Source organism: Cherax quadricarinatus, chromosome 5, assembly GCF_038502225.1.
Source record: "Cherax quadricarinatus isolate ZL_2023a chromosome 5, ASM3850222v1, whole genome shotgun sequence".
Taxonomy (NCBI): Eukaryota; Metazoa; Arthropoda; class Malacostraca; order Decapoda; family Parastacidae; genus Cherax; species Cherax quadricarinatus.
In genome coordinates this window covers 14,809,420-14,822,308 of record NC_091296.1, presented here as the reverse complement: position 1 = coordinate 14,822,308, position 12,889 = coordinate 14,809,420, and the positions used below count along the sequence as shown (strand labels likewise).

Here is a 12,889-nt window from a genome sequence, read left to right as displayed (position 1 = left end):
ATCCCAAACCCCTCCTTTAAAGTGCAGGCATTGAGTATAGCATTTATAAACATGATAGTTTATTCAACCTCAGTGTTTTTTTTTTTTCCAACAAGTCGGCCGTCTCCCACCGAGGCAGGGTGACCCAAAAAAGAAAGAAAATCCCCAAAAAGAAAATACTTTCATCATCATTCAACACTTTCACCACACTCACACATAATCACTGTTTTTGCAGAGGTGCCCAGAATACAACAGTTTAGAAGCATATACGTATAAAGATACACAACATATCCCTCCAAACTGCCAATATCCCAAACCCCTCCTTTAAAGTGCAGGCATTGTACTTCCCATTTCCAGGACTCAAGTCCGACTATATGAAAATAACCGGTTTCCCTGAATCCCTTCACTAAATATTACCCTGCTCAAACTCCAACAGATCGTCAGGTCCCAAGTATCATTCGTCTCCATTCACTCCTATCTAACACGCTCATGCACGCTTGCTGGAAGTCCAAGCCCCTCGCCCACAAAACCTCCTTTACCCCCTCTTTCCAACCCTTTCGAGGACGACCCCTACCCCTCTTTCCTTCCCCTATAGATTTATATGCTTTCCATGTCATTCTACTTTGATCCATTCTCTCTAAATGACCAAACCACCTCAACAACCCCTCTTCTGCCCTCTGACTAATGCTTTTATTAACTCCACACCTTCTCCTAATTTCCACACTCCGAATTTTCTGCATAATATTTACACCACACATTGCCCTTAGACAGGACATCTCCACTGCCTCCAACCGTCTCCTCGCTGCTGCATTTACCACCCAAGCTTCACATCCATATAAGAGTGTTGGTACTACTATACTTTCATACATTCCCTTCTTTGCCTCCATAGATAACGTTTGTTGACTCCACATATACCTCAACGCACCACTCACCTTTTTTCCCTCATCAATTCTATGATTAACCTCATCCTTCATAAATCCATCCGCCGACACGTCAACTCCCAAGTATCTGAAAACATTCACTTCTTCCATACTCCTCCTCCCCAATTTGATATCCAATTTTTCTTTATCTAAATCATTTGATACCCTCATCACCTTACTCTTTTCTATGTTCACTTTCAACTTTCTACCTTTACACACATTCTCAAACTCATCCACTAACCTTTGCAATTTTTCTTTAGAATCTCCCATAAGCACAGTATCATCAGCAAAAAGTAACTGTGTCAATTCCCATTTTGAATTTGATTCCCCATAATTTAATCCTACCCCTCTCCCGAACACCCTAGCATTTACTTCTTTTACAACCCCATCTATAAATATATTAAACAACCATGGTGACATGACACATCCCTGTCTAAGACCTACTTTTACCGGGAAGTATTCTCCCTCTCTTCTACACACCCTAACCTGAGCCTCACTATCCTCATAAAAGCTCTTTACAGCATTTAGTAACTTACCACCTATTCCATAAACTTGCAACATCTGCCACATTGCTCCTCTATCCACTCTATCATATGCCTTTTCTAAATCCATAAATGCAATAAAAACTTCCCTACCTTTATCTAAATACTGTTCACATATATGCTTCAATGTAAACACTTGATCTACACATCCCCTACCCACTCTGAAGCCTCCTTGCTCATCCGCAATTCTACATTCTGTCTTACCTCTAATTCTTTCAATTATAACCCTACCGTATACTTTTCCTGGTATACTCAGTAAACTTATTCCTCTATAATTTTTACAATCTCTTTTGTCCCCTTTCCCTTTATATAAAGGGACTATACATGCTCTCTGCCAATCCCTAGGTACCTTCCCCTCTTTCATACATTTATTAAACAAAAGTACCAACCACTCCAACACTATATCCCCCCCTGCTTTTAACATTTCTGTCATGATCCCATCAGTTCCAGCTGCTTTACCCGCTTTCATTCTACGTAATGCCTCACGTACCTCCACCACACTTACATTCTGCTCTTCTTCACTCCTAAAGGATGGTATACCTCCCTGGCCAGTGCATGAAATTACCACCTCCCTTTCTTCCTCAACATTTAAAAGTTCCTCAAAATATTCTCGCCATCTACCTAATACCTCCCTCTCCCCATCTACTAACTCCCCTACTCTGTTTTTAACGGACAAATCCATACTTTCCCTAGGCTTTTTTAACTTGTTTAACCCTTTGAGGGTTTTCGTCGTACTAGTACGTCTTACGTGTAGGGGTTTTTGACGTACTAGTACTCATAAATTCTAGCGGCCTCAAATCTAGTGGGAGAAAGCTGGTTGGCCTTCATATGAAAGAATGGGTCTATGTGGTCAGTGTGCACAGTCTAAAAAAAATCCTGCAGCACACAGTGCATAATGAGAAAAAAAAAACTTTGACCATTTTTTTTTAATAAATCAGCGACTTTGCAGTGTATTTTCGTATGGTATTTATTGTTCTATTCTAGTTTTCTTTGTCTCATTTTATAGAATGGAAGACATATTACTGAAATTGAGATGATTTTGACTGGTTTTACAATGAAAGGTGCCTTGAAATTGAGCTCAAAGTAGCAGAAATGTTCGATTTTTACCAAACTTCAAAAGTAAACAAATCGTGCCAAGCGTGCAATACACGTCAACTGGTGAGTCTAATATTCTTTCACAAGTGCACCAATAATATTTATACCATTTTTTACACTAATGCAGTAGTCTGCATAACAGTAAATCTTATATTTTTTGTGAGAATAAAAATTCAAAGTGGAAAGCAAAAGAATATAAGAGGGGCCTTGAGACGTGACTAATGACTAGAGGAAATGTCATTTTAGTGCCAGCAATGTCTATCTTGTTTATTCTGGACCCTATTCAGAAATTGGCATCTTTTGAAATTTGTGTGAAATTGGCAAAATTGCTAAATTCTGACCACTGTACTGGATAGTTGAATTTATAAATGGGTGGTTTCTTGCACCCATTCGATAGAAAAAATGGAGTTCTAGCGAAATATTCATGTTTTTTGTCGACTAGTACAGTGAAATTGGCCGAAAATGGGGCTCAGAGTGGGCAAAATCGCCGATGCGTAAACATCGCCGAGACCGCTAACTTTGCGAGAGCATAATTCCGTAAGTTTTCTATCAAATTTCAAACTTTTGGTGTCGTTATGATCGGAAAAAGATTCTCTATCTTTTCATAAGAGAAAATAATTTTTTTTTTTTTTAAATTTGGCCGACCCTGAGAACGAGTTTCGGAGAGGGCCTGTCGACCCTCAAAGGGTTAACTCACTCCAAAAATTTTTCTTATTTTCATTAAAATTTCTTGACAGTGCCTCTCCCACTCTTTCATCTGCTCTCCTTTTGCACTCTCTCACCACTCTCTTCACCTTTCTTTTACTCTCCATATACTCTGCTCTTCTTATAACACTTCTGCTTTGTAAAAACCTCTCGTAAGCTACCTTTTTCTCTTTTATCACACCCTTTACTTCATCATTCCACCAATCACTACTCTTTCCTCCTGCCCCCACCCTCCTATAACCACAAACTTCTGCCCCACATTCTAATACTGCATTTTTAAAACTATTCCAACCCTCTTCAACCCCCCCACTACTCATCTTTGCACTAGCCCACCTTTCTGCCAATAGTCGCTTATATCTCGCCCGAACTTCCTCCTCCCTTAGTTTATACACTTTCACCTCCCTCTTACTTGTTGTTGCCACCTTCCTCTTTTCCCATCTACCTCTTACTCTAACTGTAGCTACAACTAAATAATGATCTGATATATCAGTTGCCCCTCTATAAACATGTACATCCTGGAGCCTACCCATCAACCTTTTATCCACCAATACATAATCTAACAAACTACTTTCATTACGTGCTACATCATACCTTGTATATTTATTTATCCTCAGTGTTGTCAGCAAAATTACAGGTGTATTATTTCTTCTTTTTTTCAGAAATCTGCTGGCGATTTTACAGTGGCAGCAGTAAAAGGTTTTATTCGGTCTATATCGCTGAGCGATGGGAATAGTCTCCAGGATACTTTGCGACTTCTGACCGTCTGGTTTGAGCATGGGCATCAACCTGGGGTATATGAGGCACTGGTTGATGGTCTCAAGACTATTCAGATTGACACATGGCTTCAGGTTAGCCTACTTACAACGAAGATATATTTATAGGGAAGCTGTAGGAGTCATACAGCACCTGGGAAGTAGAAAATAATCAGGTTTAATCCAACAAAGGGTAGGATAAATCTATTGCTTTGCATCAAGGCATCCCTTTACAGGAAGACAACAAGGAAAGGTAGGGGGTGTGTGGACCAGGTGTTTACAGTGAAACATATAAGTGAACAGTATTTAGATAAGGCTAAAGAGGTCTTTGTGGCATTTATGGATTTGGAAAAGGCATATGACAGGGTGGATAGGGGGGCAATGTGGCAGATGTTGCAGGTGTATGGTGTAGGAGGTAGGTTACTGAAAGCAGTGAAGAGTTTTTACGAGGATAGTGAGGCTCAAGTTAGAGTACATAGGAAAGAGGGAAATTATTTCCCAGTAAAAGTAGGCCTTAGACAAGGATGTGTGATGTCACCGTGGTTGTTTAATATATTTATAGATGGGGTTGTAAGAGAAGTAAATGCGAGGGTCTTGACAAGAGGCGTGGAGTTAAAAGATAAAGAATCACACATAAAGTGGGAGTTGTCACAGTTGCTCTTTGCTGATGACACTGTGCTCTTGGGAGATTCTGAAGAGAAGTTGCAGAGATTGGTGGATGAATTTGGTAGGGTGTGCAAAAGAAGAAAATTAAAAGTGAATACAGGAAAGAGTAAGGTTATGAGGATAACAAAAATATTAAGTGATGAAAGATTGGATATTAGATTGGAGGGAGAGAGTATGGAGGAGGTGAATGTATTCAGATATTTGGGAGTGGACGTGTCAGTGGATGGGTCTATGAAAGATGAGGTGAATCATAGAATTGATGAGGGGAAAAGGGTGAGTGGTGCACTTAGGAGTCTGTGGAGACAAAGAACTTTGTCCTTGGAGGCAAAGAGGGGAATGTATGAGAGTATAGTTTTACCAATGCTCTTATATGGGTGTGAAGCATGGGTGATGAATGTTGCAGTGAGGAGAAGGCTGGAGGCAGTGGAGATGTCATGTCTGAGGGCAATGTGTGGTGTGAATAAAATGCAGAGAATTCGTAGTTTGGAAGTTAGGAGGAGGTGTGGGATTACCAAAACTGTTGTCCAGAGGGCTGAGGAAGGGTTGTTGAGGTGGTTCGGACATGTAGAGAGAATGGAGCGAAACAGAATGACTTCAAGAGTGTATCAGTCTGTAGTGGAAGGAAGGCGGGGTAGGGGTCGGCCTAGGAAAGGTTGGAGGGAGGGGGTAAAGGAGGTTTTGTGTGCGAGGGGCTTGGACTTCCAGCAGGCGTGCGTGAGCGTGTTTGATAGGAGTGAATGGAGACGAATGGTTTTTAATACTTGACGTGCTGTTGGAGTGTGAGCAAAGTAACATTTATGAAGGGGTTCAGGGAAACCGGCAGGCCGGACTTGAGTCCTGGAGATGGGAAGTACAGTGCCTGCACTCTGAAGGAGGGGTGTTAATGTTGCAGTTTAAAAACTGTAGTGTAAAGCACCCTTCTGGCAAGACAGTGATGGAGTGAATGATGGTGAAAGTTTTTCTTTTTCGGGCCACCCTGCCTTGGTGGGAATCGGCCAGTGTGATAATAAAAAAAAAAAAAAACAAAGAACATTTTCTTATTCTTACCAAGTTTTTGTTAGTGTTTGATTGGTAACAACAATTGGTATGATATATTGTACCAACAGTTTGAATAAAATAAAGACACATCCAGTATTAGGATATTTTATTGAGGAAACATTTTACCATTTGTGGTGAAGTGTTATCTTCATTAAGTATCTTAACATTCTACATGTCTTAATTTCACATTAGTGTTTTGATGTTTACACTGAAATTCACTGTAATTTTCATCACATATTCTGTTGCACATTACTTAGTTAATATAAACATATCATTATATATATCTCTCTTTTCTTAATTCAGGTTATTCCCCAGCTGATTGCCAGGATTGACACTCCACGCACACTGGTTGGGAAGCTAATTCACCAATTACTCATGGACATTGGGAAGCACCACCCTCAGGTATTGTTATAGACTGAACCAGTGTAAAACAGTCATATCATTCTACCTAAATATTTAGAATGAGAGTTTGATGAGATATTCTGACTTGGTCAGTATTTTTGCTAAATTTGTAAACATTTTTTTTTTTTGAGCATCTTCACCATTGTCATCATTACTCCCTCAATACTTTTGATGGAGTGGCAAGTCGCTTGCCTAGGGGAGGTAGGAAAAAAGCATTATACGTAGGTAAAGAGCATTAAAGATAGCCTCGTTCTACAAGATATTAATGGTTTATAGGTAATCCTATAAAGAAGGTTAAAAATAGCCTCACTCACAGAGGTCAAAGTTGTTGCCAACCATTTATCCATTTGTGGAGGGTGATTTGATATTTGGTACTGTATATTACCACATAGTTTTTTGTTTAGTTGTGGGAGAAAATAAGTACAGTGGACCCCCGGTTAACGAACTTTTTTCATTCCAGTAGTATGTTCAGGTGCCAGTACTGACCGAATTTGTTCCCATAAGGAATATTGTGAAGTAGATTAGTCCATTTCAGACCCCCAAACATACACGTACAAACGCACTTACATAAATACACTTACATAATTGGCAGCATTTGGAGGTGATCGTTAATCGGGGGTCCACTGTATTATGTACACAGGCGAGCTGCCATGTGTTTGCCAGATGCTACTTCTGAATACCTACTGTTACTTTCACCTTCCTCGCACAACAATAATACATGTCGGCAAAATAATCACGTGGTGCATTCCTGTGTTATATTTTGCTGTAAATAACCGGATATACTTACAGTCTTAAAGGTTTAAAAAGGCTTTTATTCATGTGAATAAAAGAATTGTTTGATGTTTTAACTTTAGTTTACCTTTGTAGGGTTGTTTGGGCTCTTTGTGCCCCTGTAACTTGTTTCGTGTCCAAACCACCATGCTAAATGATCCACTCAGGATTAGTGCTTCATGAAATACTGGACATGTAGTTATTAGTTGATCTTCTTGAGTTCTGATACAGAAATTTTTATTCTGTTTTAGCTAGTAAGTTCTTTACAGTTTTTCTTCTGCAGGCCCTCATATATCCCCTGACTGTAGCAGCCAAGTCATCTGTGACAGCTCGATCACAGGCTGCTGAGAAAATACTCAAGAACATGCGGGAACATTCGGCTAACTTGGTTCAACAAGCCATGATGGTAAGCACTCTTTTTCTCTGCTGTTTTTTCCTTTCTGTTTTTAGCTCATTGAGCATTTTGAAATGTGTTAAAAAAAGGAAACACATTCACTGTTATTCATGGAATGACTGTCTCTGCTGTTAACAAAATTATGATTTGGAGGTGGTGCATAGATCTAAAGTTAATGTACCATACATTAAAACTTATTGTAGTCTTACTTTAACTGAAAGTCACTACAATAGATGACACTGAAAAAGTACAGGAAGACATAAACAGGGTTTTCCAGTGGGCAGTGGATAACAACATGACGTTCAATGGTGACAAGTTTCAGCTGTTTAGTTATGGAAAGAATGAAGAACTCAAAAGGAACACTATATACAAAACTCAAGAGGGTCACCAAATAGAACGTAAGGAGCACGTAAAAGACCAAGGAATAATTATGTCAGTGGACCTTTCTTTTAATGGCCATAACAAGACAAAGATCACGACAGCCAGGAAGATGACAGGGTGGGTACTAAGAACTTTCAAAACAAGGGAAATAATGCCAATGGTGACACACTTCAAATCGCTAGTGCTCCCTCACTTAGAATATTGCTAAGTGCTGATGGCCCCATTCAAAGTAGGAGAAATATCAGAGCTGGAACAAATAGAGATCGTTTACAGCTCACATTGAGCCTGTAAAGCACCTAAACTACTGGGAATGCCTGCAAGTCTTGAACATGTATTCATGGGAGTGGAGGAGAGAGAAATGCATGATAATATACACCTGGAAAATACTCGAGGGCCTGGTCCCAAATCTGCACACTGCCATAACATCCTGGAGTGTTATGTAAAATAAATCCAGTGAGGAGCAGGGGTGTGGTGGGGACAATAAGGAAACACTGTATCAACATTTGGGGTCCCAGACTATTCAACATCATGCCAGAAGATATCAGAAGCCCTGCTGGAATGTGTAGAAGCCTTCAAGAGGAAACTGGACAAGTATCTTCACCAGGTGACAGATCAACCAGGCTGTGATGGATATGTAGGGCAGCAGGGCTCCAGTAGCAACAGCCTGGTTGACCAGGCAAGCACCAGACAAGCCTGGTCCATGGCTGGGCTCAGAGAGTAGATAAACTCTCGAAACTCTTCAAGGAGATTGTGTTATCTATTTCCCAAATTTTAAGCAATTTTGGTTGAAATCTGGTAACCAGGTGAATATTGGATGCCTTGTGACAGTGGGGTGTTTGGGACAGAGTTTGGCAGCTCAGGGTAGGGTATAGATGAATATTTAGGTAAACAGGCAAGTAACAGTAGGTTTTGTATTACCACAGTGCTGGGCATTCAAGAGTTACGTATTAAATTCAATCATGAAATACAGTACTTATTAAAATATTACAGTATCACTATCATGATGTGGCATTATTCTATATTCCTTAGGTATCAGAAGAGCTAATTCGAGTAGCAATTTTGTGGCATGAAATTTGGCATGAAGGTTTAGAAGAGGCAAGCCGACTATATTTTGGAGAGAAAAACGAATCAGGTATGTTCCGGACATTGGAGCCTCTTCATGCCATGATGGAACGAGGCCCACAGACACTCAAAGAGATGTCCTTTAATCAGGCAAGTATTCTTCACTCCTGTTATTTCTTTATTACCTCTAGAAGGAATTACAGTGTTAAGTAAAATTGTTAAAAAAATGAGCTGTAGATAGTTGGTCTTGGCATTATTATATACACAAATGAGATTAGAGGAGGTGTAGTCTAGTAAAGATTCTTATACCTTTAGTTAAGAATTGACCTTAGCTGGGTATATGACCCAAAAAATATTAGCATCATTTTTCCTCCCAACCTAGTTATTGCAATTTAGTTATATCCATAGTTATCACACATTTTTTCTGCAAATCTGAGAAAGTATTGCAAGACATTTGTATATTAGATTCTACCATATGCTGTTCTGTATTTTAATTAGGCACTTGTTCACAACTATAACTTGAATAAAGGGAATACACATTAACATTTTCTGAGTAAGCTGATTCATCAGTAGGACTTGAGCTCTAAATTTGTTATACAATACATTGCTGACTTGGTAATAACTTGAATGCTGTAAGTAATGGAAAACATCGTGAAATAATGAAGTCAGTATCTTGTTTATGTTCATTTTAGGCCTATGGGAGAGACCTTAATGAAGCACAAGAGTGGTGTCGGCGTTACCAAAGGACAGGCAATGTACGTGAGCTGAATCAAGCATGGGACCTCTACTACCACGTGTTCCGTCGTATTTCTCGCCAGCTTCCCCAACTTACTTCTTTGGAACTTCAGTCTGTTTCACCTAGACTTCTGAAGTGTAGGGATCTAGATATTGCAGTCCCTGGGTCTTATGCGCCTAACACTCCTGTTATATGTATTAGCCAGGTACAGTCTTCATTACAAGTGTTGTCATCTAAACAACGTCCACGTAAACTTTGTATCAAAGGAAGCAATGGTCGGGACTTTGTCTTCTTGTTGAAAGGGCATGAAGACCTCCGACAAGATGAAAGAGTGATGCAACTCTTTGGGCTAGTAAATACTCTTCTTATCAGCAATCCTGATACTTTCCGCCGCAACTTAACTATTCAGCGCTTTGCTGTCATCCCATTGTCAACCAACTCAGGCCTTATTGGTTGGGTGCCACATTGTGATACTCTTCATGCTCTCATAAGAGACTGGCGAGAGAAAAAGAAGATCTTGCTGAATATTGAGCACAGAATAATGATGCGCATGGCTCAGGATCTGGAACATCTGACCTTAATGCAAAAAGTTGAAGTATTTGAGCATGCCTTAGAGCACACTCAAGGTGATGATCTTGCCCGTTTACTTTGGTTTAAGAGTCCTTCTTCCGAAGTTTGGTTTGATCGGCGTACAAACTACACACGCTCTTTAGCTGTCATGTCAATGGTAGGATATGTATTAGGTTTGGGTGACCGCCATCCATCTAACTTAATGCTGGATCAGTTGTCTGGTAAGATCATTCATATTGATTTTGGTGACTGTTTTGAAGTTGCCATGACTCGTGAGAAGTTCCCTGAAAAAATACCTTTCCGTTTGACTAGGATGCTCATCAATGCAATGGAAGTGACAGGAATTGATGGTACATACCGCATGACTTGTGAATCTGTCATGAGCTTGATACGTCGGAACAAAGATTCTCTCATGGCCATGCTGGAAGCCTTTGTTCATGATCCCTTGCTTAACTGGCGCTTAATGGATCATGCACAGCCCAAGAGCAAACGCTCAGTTGTTGCTGATAGTGATAGTTCTGTCAGTGCAACAGACCCTAGCCACACACCTATCATGGAGACCACTCCTGTATCATCAGCAATCCATGCAGGTTCTCAAACTAAAAAGTTAGAAATAGGTCGAGATGATTCTGGTGCTTCAGAGGCCCTCAATAAGAAGGCAGTAGCCATTGTCAATAGAGTCCGTGACAAGCTGACAGGGCGAGACTTTTGCCATGAAGAGCCACTAGACGTTCACAGACAGGTAGAACTACTTATTGCACAGGCTACCTCACATGAGAACCTATGTCAGTGTTACATAGGATGGTGTCCCTTCTGGTAAAATTATTTTCCATCATGTTTTTGGACTGTAGTAGTTGATGCCCAGTGCTTACACTAATGGCCTTCATCACTGTAATTTTTCTTACCTCATTCAAATTGTATTGAATTCAAGTTACAGTGGTGACTGACTGTAATGTAATAAGCAAGAAACTTACTCCCCATTAGCTCTAGACCTATTTTCTTAGGAAAACCCCTCAAGGGAGGTGCCTTGATGTTGGTGAGGGGCTCTTGATCCAAGGAATTGGGCTTTTTCACCCCTTGGATCAAACCTGATTGCCTCCTGTTCCCCAGTGCTATATGACCCCTATGGGTTTAGTGCTTCCCTCTAATTGACAGGAAAAAATTGATAGTTAAAGGTACTGCTGTATTTACATTTCTTGCTGATAGTGGAATTGCTAAGAGAATTTGAATCCTTGTTCACCTTAGATAAGAGTACAATATTTGTTTATGAAGCTTAATTTGAATATATAAATTTATAGAGGTTAATTGACCATCCTTATGCTATGCACTGGATTCGATATTGTACAGCACACAATACTGTTAGGAAATTTTTCTTCATTAGTGGCATTAATTGAAACAAGACATTATTCATAAAAATCTGCTGGCCTACAGCACATAAGTCTTTTTTCTTTTTAATATGTAATAAGATTTTATCACTAGATACAGTGAAAAATTATTGAACATAGAAAATAAAACTTAACTTTATGTTTGTAAATTAAAGTCATTATGTAAGTACAGTACTAACTTTGCTCATGTGATCAGCATTTCTTCCAAAGTAAGTTGATTATGTTTAGGACAACAAATATTTGTTAAAAATATTCAGGAATATAATTGGACACTGAGATGAAGAACCATAGTTGACTGAATGGACAATGTTGAATTGAGAAGTGACATAGAAGCTGGAAATGAATACATGAGCTTTATAATTGTTGTATGTTATTACCATCTTGTAGGTAATAGGTTGGTAGACAGCAACCACCCAGGGAGGTACTTCTGTCCTGCCATGTGAGTGTAAAACGGAAACATGTAATTGTTTTACATGATGGTTGGATTGCTGGTGTCTTTTTTTCTGTCTCATGAACATGCAAGATTTCAGTTACATCTTGCTACTTCTACTTGCACTTAGGTCACACTACACTTGGATGTACAAGCATATATATACACACCCCTCTGGGTTTTCTTCTATTTTCTTATCTCCATGGGGAAGTGGAGCAGAATTCTTCCTCTAAGCCATGCGTTTCGTAAGAGGCAACTAAAATGCCAGGAGCAAGGGACTAGTAACCTCTTCTCCTATATACATTACTAAAGTTAAAAAGAGAAACTTTTGTTTTTCTTTTGGGCCACCCTGCTCCAGTGGGACATGATCAATTTGTTGAAAGAAAGAAGATTACCATCTTGAACTTGAATTGAATTTTCTATTTTGTATGATAATGGTCATGTTTATTTGTTAGTTTATTTGGTTGAACATATCACAAACACTCATATCATCCATTTGCTGGATAATTACTAAATCCAATAAGACATGAACCATGAACAGAGGGACTGAAATTTGAAGACATATTGTATTATGAACTATGTAATTTGTTTTGCATCTGTTTTTCCAAGAAATTTTTGTCTCCCAAGGGGCAGGGCACAAGTCATAATTATAAAGAAAGGATTAACCCTTCAACTGTCCAAATGTAGATCTACGTTCACACGCATAGCACTCCAAACGTAGATCTATGTTCGATTTTACGTTGTTTCTCAAGTAAAAAAACGTAGATATACGTTCGGAGCGCTACGCATGTAAACATAGATCTGTGTTTGGACAGTTTAACCCTTTGACTGTCGCGGCCGTATATATACGTTTGCGAGGTACCGTGTTTGACGTATATATACTCATAAATTCTAGCGGCTTCAAATCAGGCAGGAGAAAGCTAGTAGGCCCACATGTGAGAGAATGGGTCTGTGTGGTCAGTGTGCACCACATAAAAAAAATCCTGGAGCACGCAGTGCATAATGAGAAAAAAAAAACTCCGACCGTTTTTTTTAATTAAAATGCCGACTTTGTGGTCTAT

General features: G+C 39.5%; 1 protein-coding gene across 2 annotated transcripts in view; it reads left to right on the top strand.

The window, feature by feature from the left end:
* The window catches only part of mTor (serine/threonine-protein kinase Tor), a 141,750-nt gene extending 130,772 nt beyond the window's left edge, over positions 1-10,978 (top strand). For both annotated transcript variants that reach the window (XM_070100585.1, XM_070100591.1), the window contains 5 exons: positions 3,901-4,089; positions 6,001-6,099; positions 7,154-7,276; positions 8,675-8,857; positions 9,400-10,978. In XM_070100585.1, coding sequence (XP_069956686.1) covers positions 3,901-4,089; positions 6,001-6,099; positions 7,154-7,276; positions 8,675-8,857; positions 9,400-10,833 — 2,028 coding nt within the window. In that variant the 3' untranslated portion in view covers positions 10,834-10,978. The remainder of the gene's footprint in view (positions 1-3,900; positions 4,090-6,000; positions 6,100-7,153; positions 7,277-8,674; positions 8,858-9,399) is intronic.
* The last annotated feature ends 1,911 nt before the right edge of the window (positions 10,979-12,889 follow it).